Raw genomic sequence first — 17,210 nt, 5'->3', positions numbered from 1 at the left:
GTTTTTAAAATTTAAAGGATCTATATCCCAAGTATTATTTCAATACATAATCAATGTAAACATTGACAAAATATTTTGCATTCTTTCTTCAACATCCCGTGTGCACTTGACATAGGGAGCACATTGAGCTCGCCCTCACCACATTCCAAGTGCTTGGATGCCACATGCTGGTTAGAGGCCACCGGACGCTTCAGCACAGCAGCGGTTTTTTCCTGGCTTGACTATTTACCTCTGTGGTGTGTTTGTCTCGAATAGATTGTTCTGAATCTGTAGCAACCGTCTGTCAAGGAAATTTCTTTACTCCAGCATATTGCTTAGTGAGGCCTCAGACTACGTCCTTGTTATTATGATTAGGGTTCTGAGGATTTATGCTTAGGATACAGTAAATTCTTTTCCTCCTGTTTTCTTATTTGGTCAGCTGGTTAATTAAATCCCAGCATAATTACATACATCATGCTTATTCTACAAAATAATTCAGCACCTTCTTTTTCAGAGCTGTCAGAAAGCAGAAGCAAAGAAAAAGTAAGAAGACGAAAATGGAGACCGCTAAAGAGCAATCCATGAATCACACATCTGTTACAAGGAAGAAGAAAAGGAGAGAAAGAGCCCATCAATATCTTTGCTCTTAAATGTCCAGTGACTTGAGAATAAGAAAGATTTATAGTCCAACCTTTGATGCCATTTTCTGAAAGTGCCACACTGGACTTAAATTCTGTCGCTTTCAAAGGTATGCGCCTTTTGAAGCCAGAAAATAGGCAGGTGGCATTTGTTGGTGTCTGGGCCCCTCAGCAGCCTCTCTGGAGACCTGGGGAGTTGTCCCATCCTTAGCTGGTTTGCCAGACCTCTCCGTGTGCCTTCTTTCACTCTCCAAATCTGTCCCAGTCGTATCATTTTGGCCTCTTTTGAACAATGGGCATATAGCATTCTTTTGCAGAAAATGTCAGAAGAGGAATGAAAGGGGAGACTTGAGGTCTTGTTCATACTGAACACGAGTGTGTTAAATTAGACACAGGAATGTTGTAAGTCAAACATCAAAATACTGTATGATGGATTAAACCCCACTTGCAAAGAAAGGCACAATGAGCAATTATTTGGGGACAAAAACTGAAGATGATGGGAAGAATTTTGACGATAGTCTAAAGATATCAAGAGTATCATCATGGCTTTATGATTAAATATGGGTTTTTCAAGTACTTTTTACAGTGTCCTTTGATGGTATAGAACCACTTAACTGTTGTGGAATGAATGAGACATTTACAATTACGACTTGCTCTGTCATCTCAATATCTTTTAAACCAGGCAGTAATTTTATTTCTTTAAAAAAAATTTTTTTAAATGTTTATTCATTTTTGAGAGACACAGAGAGAGCATGAGTGGGGGAGGGACAGAGAGAGAGGGAGACACAGACTCTAAAGCAGGCTCCAGGATTGGAGGTGTCAGCGCAGAGCCCGATGTGGGGCTTGAACTCACGAATCGTGAGATCATGACCTGAGCTGAAGTCGGATGCTTAACTGACTGAGCCACCCAGGTGCCCCAGTAACTTTATTTCTTTGTAAAAGTAGTCGCAGAAGGCAGCATCGTTTGGGGATTAAAACCTCTCATTCTTGTTCTGATGAACAACACTTCCTGACTATATGTCCTTGGCCAGGTCATTCACTCGTACCCGTTTCTTCATTATTATTATCATATAATTACTACATTATGTAATAATAGTTATACCACCGGCTGTTTTCTGTGATTATGTTAAATGAGGCACATGTGTCTGGCTCTCGTTCTGTTGGTGAGAAATGTTAAGTGCAGATGGCTGGGGTTGCAGCCCTAATGGTAATCATCTGGTGGTCCAGTATCAGCAGTGAAGGGACTGGGTTTGAATTCTGAGAACAAACAGTTCCTCTCCCTATTTCTCTCTAGGTATCTGACATGATCTCCTTAAGATCCCATAGTTTTGAATGGCTTACATTTGCATAATGACTTTTCTCCTATTCCCAAATAGTTGCTTTAGAGCAGGTTTGGAGGCATGCTTGCTTGGGCTTACCTAGAGCCCTGTGAGTAAAGGTACAAGAGCTGCACCCCATCTGGCATGGAAATTCCTTCTGGTCTTTAAGTTAGGGCTGTTGGATGCGTGATGTGGAAGGCACAGCGTGGGCCCTCATCAGCTGATGGGGGTGTCTATCCGGCCACATCAAAAGATGAGCTAAGCCCCTGGACTTAACATGCATCAGAAAACTCTTCCCTTGTCCCCTTTTTCCACGGAGGTTGCTATGGTGGTCAGAGGGGTGGATTTAGAGGTGACGGGGTGAGATGTGAACCTTTTGCCGAATCATTATGAGTGTTCCCTTCTCTGATTCAGCCATGGGCGTGAACATTGCCTGACTTTCACGGTGGCCCCTGATACCATGCTAAAATCTCTGGAAATCTCCTTGGAAACGCAGACACCTGAGGGACCACGATTCCTCAAGAATCAGGTCCTGCTGGCCAGGGTTATTATCATCACCCCATTTCCTTAGTTTTAAGGTCCCATCAATTGTAAAATGCACTATTGATGGGATTGTAACTTTTCAGGGGGAGAAACCCCATAGCTTATTAATTGTGCATGTTAAATTTTAGGTATATCCTGCTTCAGAAATATTGAAATGTGAAAAAAAGCACATCTTAGAATTGAGGAAATCGGGTATTACTTACAATCAGGAATTATGTACTTTAAAACTTGAACTTCTTAGGAAGTTAAAAATAAGAAATCCGGTGATTCTGTTCTTCTGTTCAATTAATACTAATTTTAAGGACTAACCGCTTCTTTCTTTTCTCAGGGAATAAACTAATAGGATGTAAAAATGTCTCTGGGAGGTAAAGTGTGATGGGAGATGAGGTCATTTGTTCTAATTAGAAATCTGCATATCTGAACATTAAGATACCTACCCAAATCACCAATAGAGGAAAATCCCTAAATCTGACACAGAGCTTTTTAAAAGGATGTTTTTCTTAAATTATTACAGCTAAATTTAATTCCACTTCTTGCTTCTATTACAAAATTTAATGACAGCCAGAGTCACTTTGTAGGCCCTGAATGATCGGATTTCAGGTTTTTTTCTTACATTTAGTTTGACATTTAGACTCATTTGTTTCTCCAATCTGCCCCACGGTTTTCATCTCATTCCCTTTGCTCTGTTGTGACTATATCCCTCCATATGGCCCAGTCCCACTGTCTCCAGGGAAGTGTTCTAGGAGTCCCCCTACCAACCGCTACCTTCCTCTCTGAACACTTGGGAGTTCTGCAGCCACACCTGAGGCACTTTTCATGTATTGTTCTGCCATTATATGTACAGATTCTATTTCCCCAAAAGATTGCGGTTTCTTCATGTCACTACCCATTTTATACCATCTTCTGTAGGTGCTCAAAAAATTTGATGAAGGCACGGAATTTTCTAGAAGTTTTCAGATGGTAGGTGTGTTACTTTGCTAAGGCTGCCATAACAAAATATCACAGACTGGGCGGCTTAAATGACAATCATTTATTTTCTCACAGTTCTGGAGGCTGGAGGTCCAAGGTCCAGGTGTTGGCAAGTTTGGATTTCTGATGCCTCTCTCCTGAACTTACCTTCTTGCCGTGTCCTCTCACAGCCTTTCTTCTAGGCTTGTGAGTCCCTGGTATCTCTTTGTGTCCAAATTTCCTCTTCTTCTAAGGATATGAGTCAGGTTGGATTCGGGCCCACACTAATGGCCTCTCCTTCTTAAGGGCCCTATCTCCAAATATAGTGCCATTCTGAAGTACTGGGGGCTAGGGCTTCAACATACGGATTTAGAAGGTATGATTCAGTCCCTAATGGTGGGCCTGCCTAAGATCTGGAGAGGGCTTCGTCTTCTGTCCTATAAGGACTCAAACAAGGAAAACACACCTAAACAATATTGGGAAGTATTTAGAGTCAGTGCGGAGACTGTCCTGACACTGAGGGTTTAGATGTATGTTTCGGGTTGGGATGTGCTCTGTGAGCAAGATTGGCAGCCTTATCTAGACGGCTTTACACGTAGACTAATTCAGCTTTCAAAAAAATAAGAAAAGAAGAAGAAGAATTCAGCTTTGAAGGTGATTTTAAGGAAAACACTTAAGTTGACGTCTGGCTCCTTCAAAGTGATCTATAAAATAGTAGGCATCTACGGGAAGTTTGACTGATTTTTAAATATAAAATCATAGCCCACAAAAGATCCTGGTCTGGTGCTACCTCCTTTTCACAACGTCCTTGCTGGTGTCTCCAGTGGAATAGTGTATTTCTTGCCAGTGAAATAAAAATGTGCATGTGTGTGTGTCTTTTCATTTCTCCTTCTTTTAATGTACTTAAATTATGCCCTGCATTAGATCAACGTTTTTGGACTTCACTTCCTCTGTTCAGATTAGAAGCTTTGTTGGTAGCAATGGCCTGTGGACACCGTGGTGTGTGTTCACTGGCTCCTTTCTGGAGCTGTGCCTTGCACCCAGTGATGTCAGAGACAGCCAACTGCTGCACATGTGACTTCACGAACCCTCCTTACAACCCCGGGAGGCGGGTGGCCGGGCTACACATTTCCTCACCCACTAAGCGGTAGCTGCTCATAAATGCGGATTGAGTGAATGGAAGTGCCATGTAATATACTTACTCCTTGGTGCCTCAGAACCCTAACTGCGCTACACGAGTCAGAAGCTAATACGCTTAGAGCTGCCTAGGTAAGGAAAGCTTGAACAAAATGCAAAGAAAATCCAATTTCACCTATTTGATGCAATTTTAATTGAACATTAGGACATGCGTTAAATTACTTGAGGGTCAGCTAAGAAGGTCATTGCAATACACTGAAGATAAGATCTCTACAATTTGATTTCAGGCGATTCAGTATAAGTGTTAACTCAGCAAGACTGAGGGGAAAAAGCACCCAAAGTGAGCAAGCAGATCTTGGAGCTCCGAGAGAGGAGTTTTATCCCATTAGCCAGACAGTCACGAGATTCTCACACTATGTAGTGGCTTCGTACCACGGCAGACTAGAAGCGTCACATCCGGTGGGCTCCAAGCAAACAGCCTCAGTAGACGGGCCCAGTTTCTTCACCTGTGAATGCAGAGGTGAGGAGTAGGAGAAACCAGGGAAATCAGACTGAACATTTTATATGCTTCATGAGGACAAAAAGAGACAAAGGGCTTGCCTGTTAGCTTTGCAATTAATTAATTAACTAATACACAAGCCAGGTAAATCAAAGAAATTGAAAAGAAATGTCTCCATTCCTACCTCTCAGAGATAACCACCATTCCAAAGATAGGTTTTTGTATAAATAGCTACACAGACAGAAACACTCTAAAGTTTCCCCCATGAAAATGGGAGTTGGGAATACATACTATTTTGTAATCCTCTTTTTTATCAACATCTGGACATTGGTTTATACTTAACAACAATAGTCTTATTCTTCAGTATGGATATAGTGTATTTTTTAAAATCAATCTCTCATGGTTGGACATCTAAGTTGTTTGTGTTTTCACTATTGTAAATAACCCTATGATAAACATACTTAATGGCCAAATCTATTGTCTTAGGATAAATTCCTATGCATACCTATATATACTTTTTTCTACAGATGGGAATCACGGGTTGGTCTCCGAATTTCTTCTGTACAGACAAATAAAACACCACGAATAATTGGTACAGTGTAGACTCACTCTGCCAGGATGGACCATCTCCCAAATGCCTTTCATACTTAGAACTACCCTTTGCGTATTTGTGATTGGTTGTCATATTGAAGAGTGTTGATTGATGGCTTTGGCGGCGTCTTTCCCGCGCTCCCCGTTGTGTGCCTGCCATGGGGTTTGGAAGAGAGATGACTGACATCCTCTCCAGCTCTCGGGGAAGACTTTTATTGGGCATATTCCGTACCCGTCACCTGTGACTGGTGTCAGACATGCTTGTGATAGGGGTTGGTCTAATCACAGCGCAGCTCGGGACTTCAGTCTTGAAAAGAGCCCTTTGTTTTCTCTCTGAAGGCAGAAGCATGTAGATCCGGTTGCTGTGGGTGGCTTTCCAGTGACCACAGGGGGAGCCAGCCTTATGATGAGGTACATCCTGAGCTTGGTCCCTGGGGACACCAAGTGGCTGGATCTAGCCTGCCTTGAAGTTGGCCCTATTTCTGGACTTGTCATTTCCAGGAGGCACTACTTTCTAGTTATTACTTGTGCCACTTTGAGTCAGTGTTTTTTGTAGCCTAACAAATGCAGCCATGGAGGACAGAGTCTAACACCTATCTTCCACATTTATCTTTCCAGCAAATTCGGTCAATTTCTTATTTTATATGTTTCACCTATTTTATGACTTCAAAATAGATCTCTCAAAATAACAGTCACTCAGATGGCCTAGTTTAGTCACATTCCACATGGTTCCGTCTTCCGTTCCTGTATCCAGTGACTCCCACATATCTGCTCAGGCCCTGACTTTCCCCCCCCACCCTCAAACCTGCAGTTCCAGCTTCCTGTCGGCTACCACAGATTTTCACACCGGACCAACACCCGAGCACAGTCCTCACTCACTCAGTCCTTTGCCCTGGTCTGCTTGCCCCGGCTTCCCCTTCATACTTCTCTCAATACCTCCTCCCTAATCCGGCAATGACCATTTCTCCATCCCTGAGTCTGCATGCCTCAATATCCCAGCCTTAGTCTTGACTAATCCCTCACTTTCCTTCCTTCAGTCTAATCACTAATCAGTTCTTATTATCCTACTTCAGAAACGTCTCTGGAATTGTGCCTCCCCCAACCCCTACCTGGTCTTCCTGCCGTCTTTACCTTCTAACTCATCATCACCCCTGGCACCAGAATTAAGGTCTTGAGTAACCAATGAACCGGTGTGATGCTGTTAACAATATGCCCCCCTCCCGATCCGTTGGCAGCTGCCTGGCCCTTCAAAATTCAACCCTGTACCATTACAACACGTGCAAAGATGTCCAGCATGAGCTAGCCCAAGGGGTGCAGGGGCCAAACAGACTAGCTACCAAAATGTTCATTCAAGAACACCTAGTTCTTGCATTTTTTTTCCCCCTCGAGCACTAGGAAGAGGATGTACAGAGCATGGAAATTCTTCTTAGACTATTTTCTCTTCCATTTTCTTCACACACACACACTCCCCCCCCCCACCCCACCCCATGCATTTCTATCTCCTTAAAAAGCACCTGGGCATTCTTCCCTTTTCCTGTTGATGCTGTGCCACAGAACGACAAGTAAACCAACTTGCCAAAGCAGTGTTTCCCTTAGAGAACGGGGAGGGCCAAGAAAAGGAGCGGGTGAGACCCAAATCTCCTTTATGGGACAGTGAGAAAAAGGCTGGAAACACTGTTAGTGGCGACTTTGATTTCCAGCGCCCCCCACTCCCACCAGGACACGCGACGTGCTATGGCCACATAACATCGTTTGCTGTTTCCTGGCCACATCTGGAACCCCACACCTACACCGTTTCCTGTGCTGTAATACCTTCTGGGAAGTTCTCTGGGAATGCTTCTACTCTCCTCTGTCTGCTAGCACCGAGTGACTCCTCCACTGACAGTTCAATTTTAAGAATGTTAAGTGGATAGACACTGCCCCCCCCCCCCCGCCCCCAGTATCCAGATTATCTATCACTGCTACCGCAGAACGCTAACACCTGAAAACGCACTTCATGGATACCAAAGGTTAAGTCCATTCTCACCTTCAAAATGTTGCCTCCAGAAGAATAATTTGGGGGTCATGCTAAACTGCAGCAAGGCAAGGGAAAAAGCCTACCTCTGAGAGGGGGCAGGGTAAGCATCAGATAGGAGTCAAGAACAGTGCCACAAAACAAGTGCTTCAAATCTTTGTTGCTGAAGGAATTAGTCTACCTCTGGTACTTCCCAGGGGATATCCAGAGAGAGGGCAAGAAGATAGGGCTTGTTAAAGTTGGAAGGTTCTATCGCTTCTCTCTCCTTCCAGCAAGGGAAAGAAGTGAAAGGTAGATGGGTTTTCTACCAGAGATTTTTAAGTTCCAGAATCACAGGACGATCCGGTCCCATTCTCTTAACTAGAGTCCTAACTTCCGTGAACTTTTTTTTTTGTTTGTTTAATTTTTTTTCAACATTTATTTATTTTTGGGACAGAGAGAGACAGAGCATGAACGGGGGAGGGGCAGAGAGAGAGGGAGACACAGAATCGGAAACAGGCTCCAGGCTCCGAGCCATCAGCCCAGAGCCCGACGCGGGGCTCGAACTCCCGGACCGCGAGATCGTGACCTGGCTGAAGTCGGACGCTTAACCGACTGCGCCACCCAGGCGCCCCTCTCCAGGTGATTCAAACCGGGACTGAAAACAACCCGTTTACAGGCTGTCAATGCAGGCACCGGCCGACGAGGACCAAAAGTTTGCGCTCCTTTTCTTACCCCCGCAGTCCCTGAGGCCTCACTCCTAAACCTACGCCTGCGCATCGACGCCGAGGGGCGAATTTCGGGGAAACGGGCCGGGGCCGGCGGGCGCGCGCACACGCTTGTGACCACGCCTCGCCTACGAGCAGGCGTGCGGCCTCAGGGGCGCGCCCGCGCGCCCTCCGCCCGCGCCGCCTGGTCCTCTCGCGAGGAAGTCCGGGCGCCGGAAGTGCCCGGAGCGCGCGGCGGCGGCGGCGGCGGTGGCCGCGGCGGCGCGGTGCGCAGGTTCGGGCGCGCGGTGGGTGGAGGGAGGGAGAGGGCCCCTGGGCCGCGTGGGCCGCTGAGGGGGCGGGTCTCGCAGGTACCGCCGGGGTCGGAGCTCTCCGGCGAGGCCCGAGGGCGGGGCGGCTGCGGGAGGCCCCTGCCGGCCTGACTGGGGCGTCCTTGCGGGGCCGCCCCCATGTTGCGTTTTCCGACCTGTTTCCCATCCTTCCGGGTGGTGGGAGAGAAGCAGCTGCCGCAGGAGATCATTTTCCTGGTCTGGTCACCCAAGCGGGATCTCATCGCTTTGGCCAACACGGCGGGCGAGGTGAGTGAGCCCGACCTGACAGCGAGCGCGTTGCAGACTGCCCCAGCCTCAGTTTCCCGTTCTGTGGACTTGCCGGGCCGCCTGTGTACCACGCCCTTTCCAAGCAGCTGTGAACCTTAAGTGAAAGTGTAAGGGCCCCTATAAGGGAAGGATCATTGATGGACCCATTTTCCGTATTCCATGGCAAAAACAAGTTTTCGCACAGTGCTGCATTCCCAAGTGTCCTTGAGTCATTTATTTGTTAAATGGGCTTTTTAAAAGCCCATAATGCATCACTCATGAACCAGACATAGTAGTAAAGCCACAGACCTTACCCTAAATTTGCTTAGGGTTTAGTAACAGAAGAAAGAAGAGTTACTGCCATCCTGTAGCTGCAAATGTCAGTGCATGTAGCCGCCACAGAGGACGTGTTTCAAAATCTAGAATCTGTTGTCCAAGCTCTATACCGTGGGTCGGATAGCTACCTCCTGGTAAAAATACCTTTAAATTTAGCAAGAGAGTGAAAGGTCCCTGAGTGTCCTCAGTGGGCATTTCTTGTTTGTAGCTTCATCAAGTCTAAATCCGCTGTGTCTGCCTTTCTCCCGAGAGTTTTTAATTACCTGGCAGCCATTGTGTAAGGAAACCTTCAGCTGTGCATCTTTCCTCCTTTGGCCTTTTGGCACGTTTCCTGTTGGTTGCCTGGCCAGGTGGGAGTTGTGTTGTGTGCAGACAAGCTTGGAAACTAGGTGGTAAGGAACACTTAGCAGCCTGCAAAGCTACACCCCTATAATGACTCCTAATGACTTCTCACCGGGTACGCATGTCTCCTCTCTCAGGTCCCTCCATGAAATCTTCTGGTCTCTCTCCTTTGCCACTGTCCCTCAGAAATCCTCATGGTCTTGAGAGGATTGCAGACAGTACAGCCACACAGCTCCTAGTGTAGGAGGGACGGGCGAGAATGGGGCCTGAGTGCGACTAGGTGTGTGGGTGTAACAGTGGGCACTTGTTTCCATGTTCTCAGTGAAGAAGAAAGAGCGCTGTGTAGGATGGAGAAGAAAATATTGGACGTTTGGGGAGAAAGGGGTATGAAAGGCTGACAAGGCAAGTGGACTAGGGAAGTGTAGTAAGATTGCTGGTCAGTATTAAGAGCCACGGGGGGTTGGTGGTCTTGTAGTTTGAGAGGGAACCTAGTGAGCATGGTTGTGTCTCTGCTGTTCTGTTGGACTGTGTGGGCGCAGGCATGGTTGGGTTTAACCAGGGTTGTTTTGCAAGTGTGACCTAGCAAGAGAGATGCAAGAGAGTTAAAGTTACACGGAAGAGGAGCGATTGTAATGATGAACCTTGGATTCTAACGTGATGAAGTATGGAAGTAGCATGTGTGAGTGAGCGACAGTGAGTAAGTGGAATCAGGGGGTTGTGTGACTTGGTTCCTACCTGGTGGAAGAATTGCAGTTGGTTATTAGTAGGGATGAGCTGGAAGGATAGAGGCACGATGGGAAGTGGGAGGTTTGGAACATTATGGCGGCACTTGTAGCTGAAATGATGACAAGGTTAAGGGCATGACCCTGGGAGTGACGGAGGTGAGTTGAAGACGCCATCATTAGAAGAAAGGCAGTTGAGAACGGAAAAGGCAGGACACCGTAGCTCTTGAAATCTCCAGGAAAGATGATGAATAGCGTTGGGGAGCATGAATGAGGCAGGGAGGAGTCCAGATCTTCCAGGAATGAGGAGAATGGCCTCGGGGTCTATAGATGACTGTAGTTAAGAGGGATAGTAGGTAGCATGATGTGACTGGGTCTGATTCACAGTTAGAGGATTTTAGAGAAGAAAAGTCATCCAGAAATGGCATTGGGCATCAAGGAGGAAACCTACTTGATCTCCCGGCCGGGTAGTACGGGGAACATGGGGTACAAAATGGCTGTCATCTGAGAATCCTGCAGGGGAAAGGTGTCCTTGGGTGAGAAGCATGTTTCAGAGAAAAGAATGAAGATGAGACCTTAAGGGTACCTGACCGTGAATTCCAGAGGGCACAGAGGAAGCGTTTCAGAAGTGGGGAATGGCAGAGATGGGCTCCAAAAAGCACTGAGCTTGGTGGATGAAGGATTCCTTGGGAGGCTTGGCTTCCCTGTGGGGGCCCCTGTACTGAAGAGTGAAGGGCGTATGAGACAGGGCAGGGAGAGGGGAAGCTGTGGTGTGGGGAACTGAGACGGTGTGGAAGGGTCTTCGGGAGCATGTGCAGTTTTGAGGCCTTTTCTTCCTTCTTTTCAATGGTTGGATAGAGGATAGAGCAGGGGCAGCCTTAGTTTTGACTCAGTAGGCACCATCTTGACCCTCCATGGTGGGAATTTACCCAAGTGGAAGTGGAAATTTGGAATAAGTGACCTGTCCAAGCTCTATAACCATTAAGTGACACAGCTGAAGTTCGATACTGAGGTGTCTGATTCCAAGTTTAGTGTCATTTGACCATATTACAGCTACCTTTCTAGTGCTGTTTATGTTATTTTTTTTGTCATCATCTCCTTGGACAACCTCATTCCTTACTAAAAGATAAGTCTCCTGTTGACCTAGAAGATAGGAAAATGTGTAGAGTACAGGATCAAATTAGATCTTGTTTCACCCATCTTTTTGAGTATACCTTAAGTTCATTTAGACCTTTCTAAATTCTAATTTCTTCTGATAGCTAAATATTATGCTTGAGATTGTTTTTTTAAGTTGTTTATTTTTGAGAGAGAGAGAGAGTGTGTGTTTGTGCGTGCCCATGTTAGTGGGGGAGAGGCAGAGAGAGAGGGAGACAGAGGATCCAAAGTGGGATCTGCGCTGATGGCAGAAAGCTCCAGGAACCACGAGATCATGACCTGAGCCGAAGTCGGATGCTTAACCGACTGAGCCACCCAGGCACCCCTACTTGAGATTATTTTTAAAGATGTTATAGCAGGGATCTAGGTTTATTTCATCTTTGGAAATGGAGTTTTTATTTTTTGCCATTGTATCTGCTTTGTCTTAGGTATTACTTCATCGACTTGCAAGTTTTCATCGAGTTTGGAGTTTTCCACCAAATGAAAATACAGGAAAGGAAGTGACCTGCCTTGCTTGGAGACCAGATGGCAAACGTAATAACAGAATTATTTAAAAATACATTACTATTCACAAGAAGAATTTTGTAAAGGAATCTTATTTCCAGAAAGAATTTATTGTGCTTATTATATTTTTATTGTATACTTAATATCAGTTTGGAAACTTTGTTTTTTGGAATGCTTTAAGGTGTTTTCATAGCACTGAGATTAATTTTACTATGTTGTTTCTTGGCAGAGATCTCTCTAAAGAGAAATCTGACTTCTTGGCAAAGATAACTCCTAAAGTGAAATCTGATGGAATATGCAAAATACTTAGGTTTTATTCTTTATGCTGTTTTGTCCTGCACTGATGGCCCAAGCTTCATCTTCCATTCACTAGTCCATTCAGTGCCACTGTGGCCTTTTCTCCCAAAATTGTATGTTAACATTAAATGTGTGGCTCATAAATATTCTGTCTTCACGAATGTTTGCCTCACCCGAAGGACTCTCAACTCTGACCCCCTTCCTTCCATTTCTGGATGACCTTTCTCCTGGTGCCCTTTATTTTGTAGCTTGTTATGGTTTTGACAACTGAACTCTCTCCTTCCCTGTTGTTTTACAATGACAGTAGTTATTTGAGCTGTTGTGCACATACAGTCCATACCGTAAGATGCTGTAAATTGTACAGCTTAAAGTTCATCTGTTACCATTGGTGCTTTAAGAAGAAAAGCTGAATTGTTTTTGTAAAATGATATGTATTCCACATCGCTCATTTTTTTTTTCTTGTAAATATAAATGAGTATGCAAAAACACCCTGAAAGCCTCAGCTGTTTCTGGCTGTACTCCATTTATTCAGCTCTTGTTTTATCTTTTATTTAAAAAAAAAAAAAAAAAGTATGTGTAGAATTAGAGGGTTTTTATAAATAACATCATGAGATCTTGTACTATTCATCCAAAAACACCAGAGTCTCAAATATAAATCATGAAAGTCAGTGTATGTTGATTACACTGTGTATGTATACACACACACACACACACACACACACACACATAGATAGATGATTTCTTAATCATTAAAAAATATGCGTTGTGTTTTTGGACAGTGAAATAAAGTTTTGTTAGGTAGTGATTATTTCAAGATTGCTTTAATTTGTTTTGAAGAGGAGACCTGGATTGCCTCACATCCAGCAAAATTGCATGTGTTGGTATACAATGAAACTCAAAGCCGTCTACTTAGAAATTCCTAAATTTGGTTTGTTATGAAGATATCAATGACTTATGTGGAGAAACTGTACAATATAATTCAGCCACAGTGAAAGGAAGAACTCACCTCAGTATTTGATGGCCTTGTTTCTCATTAAGGGTTAGAAACAAAAGAAATATAAAACCTTCTAAGAACCAAGCAGATGGAATTCCTTCCAAGACAAGCAAATCTTGGTGATACGCTGTTGTTTATCTGTTGAGACCTGTTCTGTATCTTCCGCTTGGTAACAGGGTTCCGGTCCAGAGGCTTTGAGGTGTAAGATGTTAAGTGCAGCACATGAGAAAGTAGTAGGTCGCTCATGAATGTTTTAGCATTTGCAAATAAGCCTAGATAACAGCAAAACTATGTGCAAAGATATCTTTCAGTTTTTAAAATATTATTTAGAGGAAGGATTTTTAGGTTAAATAATTTCTATGATTATGATGCATTTGAAATAGTAAAACCAGACAAGAAGTGAAATAGCCCTTTAGTTTTCTGGAACGTTGGCTATAATTTCTCCTGATTGTTTCTTCTTGTTTCAGTTTTGGCCTTTGCTCTTGCCGACACCAAGAAAATTGTTCTGTGTGATGTAGAAAAACCTGAAAGCTTGCACTCTTTTTCCGTGGAGGCTCCAGTTTCTTGTATGCATTGGATGGAAGTGACTGCAGAAAGCAGGTGGAGTCCTAAACAGAGAACCCCGATAGTTACAGCAGGGCAGTCGTGCAGCTTCCGTTTTTTAACATGGAGACTTGACTCTCTGAGTGTTGACCCTGGACACGTTGCATTTAACTTTGGGTTTTAAGTTTACCAAGATGACATTTTTTTAATGCTTTGTTAGATTTTTTTTCTTCTAAAAATGTGTGTTTTCTTTACTGGACCAATAGTGCCTGAATGGCTAAGATTTTTCTTTGCTTTTTTATTTTTAGGAGTTTATATCAGTGATTTATACTTTCAAGTAATAGATATTAAAATTACTAATTAGCAAATTGAGGTTCTTTTTCTTTTCACCATCTATTTTTGGCAGAGCTTTGTTTTTTTGCATCTTAGTAGATATCCTGAGTACAAAAAGTGCTAAATTGAGCACTCTGTTCTGATGCTAAATGAGTTCTCTCTGTATCCATGGTCCTTATAGTTTCCTTGCTTCATGAAAATAACTTTTTGCCTTAGTCTACAATCAAATAATACACCAGGCTTGCAGTAAAGATGGTGTAAAGGATAGGTGGGTTTAGCTAATACTGAAAATAAAGGTTTTTTCTTTTTTTGTTTAGGAAATATGGTAATTTTGTTTTCAGTAGCTTTTCCTTTCTAATTAAGTTTTAAGTTAATATCAGATTAACTAAGGGTGGGTCTGTGAAGAATTGGATAACAAGGATGTAACGTGGTGTTTGAAATTCACTGTAGATAAAACAGTGAATATAGCAAATTTAGAGATGTGCTACCCATCATCATCAGAGTAAGCAAATGGCCACATGAATATATAGATGCTTAGAGGAGCAGAGTATGCCGTGTCATTTCTGTGACATTCCAGGTACCTGCAAAGTGTATCCCTAACATACTTTCTACTAATAATTTAGAAATATCGTATGGAGATTCCAGGGTCTCAAAGGGCACCTAGTTTGTATGAAAGTGGAAAAAAGGTTTGCCAAGTCACCACTTTTTCACCTTTTCACTCATTTATTACTAACCTGAATATGGAGGTAGAATTCAGAAGAGGGGATAAATAAGACTTACACTAAACCCTTGGTTTGCAAGGTCCAGAAACGTGCTTGTAATCCAAAGCACTTGTATATCAAAGCACATTTCAAGAACCATTGGTTCAGTTATGATCATGTGACATTTGGTGTCAGGTACAGCTCGTATTGCAAGACTTCTCTTGTTTATCAAGTTAAAACTTATTAGAACTATTTGCTCCTCTTGCTGAACACTTGCAGAACAAGTTACCCTCAATCCAAGGTTGTACTGTATTTCAGAATACGTAGTATTATCTCATATACCTGCCAGGTTGTCAGTTCCCCAAATGTTTATAAGCTGTTGAACCCACAGTTAAATGATACACTAACTGCGGTGTTCTCTAAAATTATTCTTGGTACTCATATGTTCATAAATATCATAAATTCTTAGTATCTAAAACTGAACACCTAGAGAAAATTGTTGATTAATATTTGTTCCTCTAAGTATAAAGTGGCTGGGTTTTTTTTGTTTTTTTGTTTTTTTTGGCAGAAGTAAAGCCCCTTGTAAGTGAGGAATTTCCTATTTTTCTGTTTCCTGTTTGCGATTGCCATAATGACTGTTTTACAATACTAAAATATGTGTGCATCTGTTTACTTCATAACGTATAATATATAAAACTGGAGTATTTCTTTTTTTTTTTTTTAATTTTTTTTTTCAACGTTTTTATTTATTTTTGGGACAGAGAGAAACAGAGCGTGAACGGGGGAGGGGCAGAGAGAGAGGGAGACACAGAATCGGAAACAGGCTCCAGGCTCTGAGCCATCGGCCCAGAGCCTGACGCGGGGCTCGAACTCACGGACCGCGAGATCGTGACCTGGCTGAAGTCGGACGCTTAACCGACTGCGCCACCCAGGCGCCCCTGGAGTATTTCTTTTAAAAATACTATTTTTTAATGGAAAGACAGGTAAAGTCTGTGGTATTTTTGTAATGCCTCTGCTTTTCTTTTCAGTGTTCTGACATCCTTTTATAATGCTGAAGATGAATCAAATCTTCTCTTACCTAAATTACCTACACTGCCAAAAAAGTAAGTATCAGAGTTTAATTTCATCGCAGATTTCTCTTTACTTTTAATACCGTGATACTTTTCTCTTGTGTTTTAAAAAATACATTTCTGTTGTTTTTACACCGGTCTCTGTTTTTCTCTAGTTATAGCAACACCTCAAAAATATTTAGGTAAGCTCTGCCTTTTTGTTTTCAATTAAGATAATCTTTTATTAGTTGAAAGATGTAGTTGAAAGGTAACCTAATTTATTTTTATATTTCAGTGAAGAAAATTCTGATGAAATTATTAAGCTTTTGGGAGACGTCAGGTAAATCTTGCAAAGATCTTAACAAGTCTCATGTCTCTAAGTTGCTACTTGAGGCAGAATTTAGGGTTTCAAGGGCAGTTCCTTTACTTGTCATGGTATTTCATTGCTGACAAACCTCAGAACAGTATACAGGCATGAGTATCATTTACTTGTTTTTGTGTGGTCTTGGATTGTGTCCAGTTTAATAATGCTATACTGTACCTTGATTTATTTTAATAAGTAAAGGAGGTAGAAGTTACTGGAGTTTCTAAAATTTAAGTTTAAATATTCCAAATTTTTAAAGCCCCTTTAATATACATGTAGCATCAGAGCCATGATACAGCCGATGGCACTTTGTGTTAGAAAGGATTGTGTTGTGATTGAGAGTATATAATGCAGTGGTTGTGAAAATACTGTATCCTTATTTTACTGTAAACTGATGCTTTTTAGGCTAGAGCAAATTTATCTTCCTTTGAAAAAAGGAGTATGCCTACTATGATTGAATATGAACTATTGGAGAATTTGGTGTTTCAGCTTTCCTGTAGGGGAGCCTCAGCTTGCAGATTATTTGAGAGCAAGGACAATTTCTGTCTCAGTTTAAGAACTCGATCTTCTCTGTTGTCCTCAGCTTGTTGCATTACTTTTAATTAGGCTGAATATTCTTGTCCTTGGAGGAAGCTCTGGATTTATTGAGCTTTATGCGTACGGAATGTTCAAAATTGCTCGAGTCACGGGGGTAAGTTTTCCTTTAAAATTTTCGATACCATTTCTCAGAATATACCGCCCAGAATACACCAGCCAACTGATTTATGGAAAAAGAATGAGACACTAGCCTTTTTTTCTCCGTTTCAGTTATTGGAATTCTTAATTGTTAAATGTTAGGAGAATAATTTTCTTACTAAGATAAAATAGTAGTCCTATGGTATCGATGAAGAACAGGGACTGTTAGTGGAATTAGTCAA

General features: G+C 42.8%; 2 protein-coding genes and 1 long non-coding RNA gene across 4 annotated transcripts in view; 2 read left to right on the top strand and 1 right to left on the bottom strand.

Annotated features, from left to right (window-relative positions):
- Nucleotides 1-4,295, top strand: part of ZCCHC4 (zinc finger CCHC-type containing 4) — a 54,968-nt gene extending 50,673 nt beyond the window's left edge. The window contains exon 13 of the mRNA XM_043572856.1: nucleotides 494-4,295. Within this exon, the coding sequence (XP_043428791.1) occupies nucleotides 494-629 (136 nt within the window). The 3' untranslated portion in view covers nucleotides 630-4,295. The remainder of the gene's footprint in view (nucleotides 1-493) is intronic.
- Nucleotides 4,296-4,733: 438 nt separating this feature from the next.
- LOC122478986 lies at nucleotides 4,734-7,548 on the bottom strand. The gene is made up of 2 exons (XR_006296206.1): nucleotides 7,467-7,548; nucleotides 4,734-5,070 (listed from the first exon to the last, which is right to left on the bottom strand). It is a non-coding gene; the product is annotated as an uncharacterized LOC122478986 (long non-coding RNA).
- Nucleotides 7,549-8,635: 1,087 nt separating this feature from the next.
- Nucleotides 8,636-17,210, top strand: part of ANAPC4 (anaphase promoting complex subunit 4) — a 34,230-nt gene continuing 25,655 nt past the window's right edge. For both annotated transcript variants that reach the window (XM_043572855.1, XM_043572854.1), the window contains exons 1-7: nucleotides 8,636-8,953; nucleotides 11,937-12,042; nucleotides 13,771-13,903; nucleotides 15,909-15,983; nucleotides 16,106-16,132; nucleotides 16,225-16,269; nucleotides 16,900-16,984. In XM_043572855.1, the coding sequence (XP_043428790.1) occupies nucleotides 8,825-8,953; nucleotides 11,937-12,042; nucleotides 13,771-13,903; nucleotides 15,909-15,983; nucleotides 16,106-16,132; nucleotides 16,225-16,269; nucleotides 16,900-16,984 (600 nt within the window). In that variant the 5' untranslated portion in view covers nucleotides 8,636-8,824. The remainder of the gene's footprint in view (nucleotides 8,954-11,936; nucleotides 12,043-13,770; nucleotides 13,904-15,908; nucleotides 15,984-16,105; nucleotides 16,133-16,224; nucleotides 16,270-16,899; nucleotides 16,985-17,210) is intronic.

This window comes from Prionailurus bengalensis, chromosome B1 (genome assembly GCF_016509475.1).
Source record: "Prionailurus bengalensis isolate Pbe53 chromosome B1, Fcat_Pben_1.1_paternal_pri, whole genome shotgun sequence".
Lineage (NCBI taxonomy): Eukaryota > Metazoa > Chordata > Mammalia > Carnivora > Felidae > Prionailurus > Prionailurus bengalensis.
Note: the sequence above shows the minus strand (reverse complement) of the source record. Positions and strands in the feature narration are given on the sequence as shown.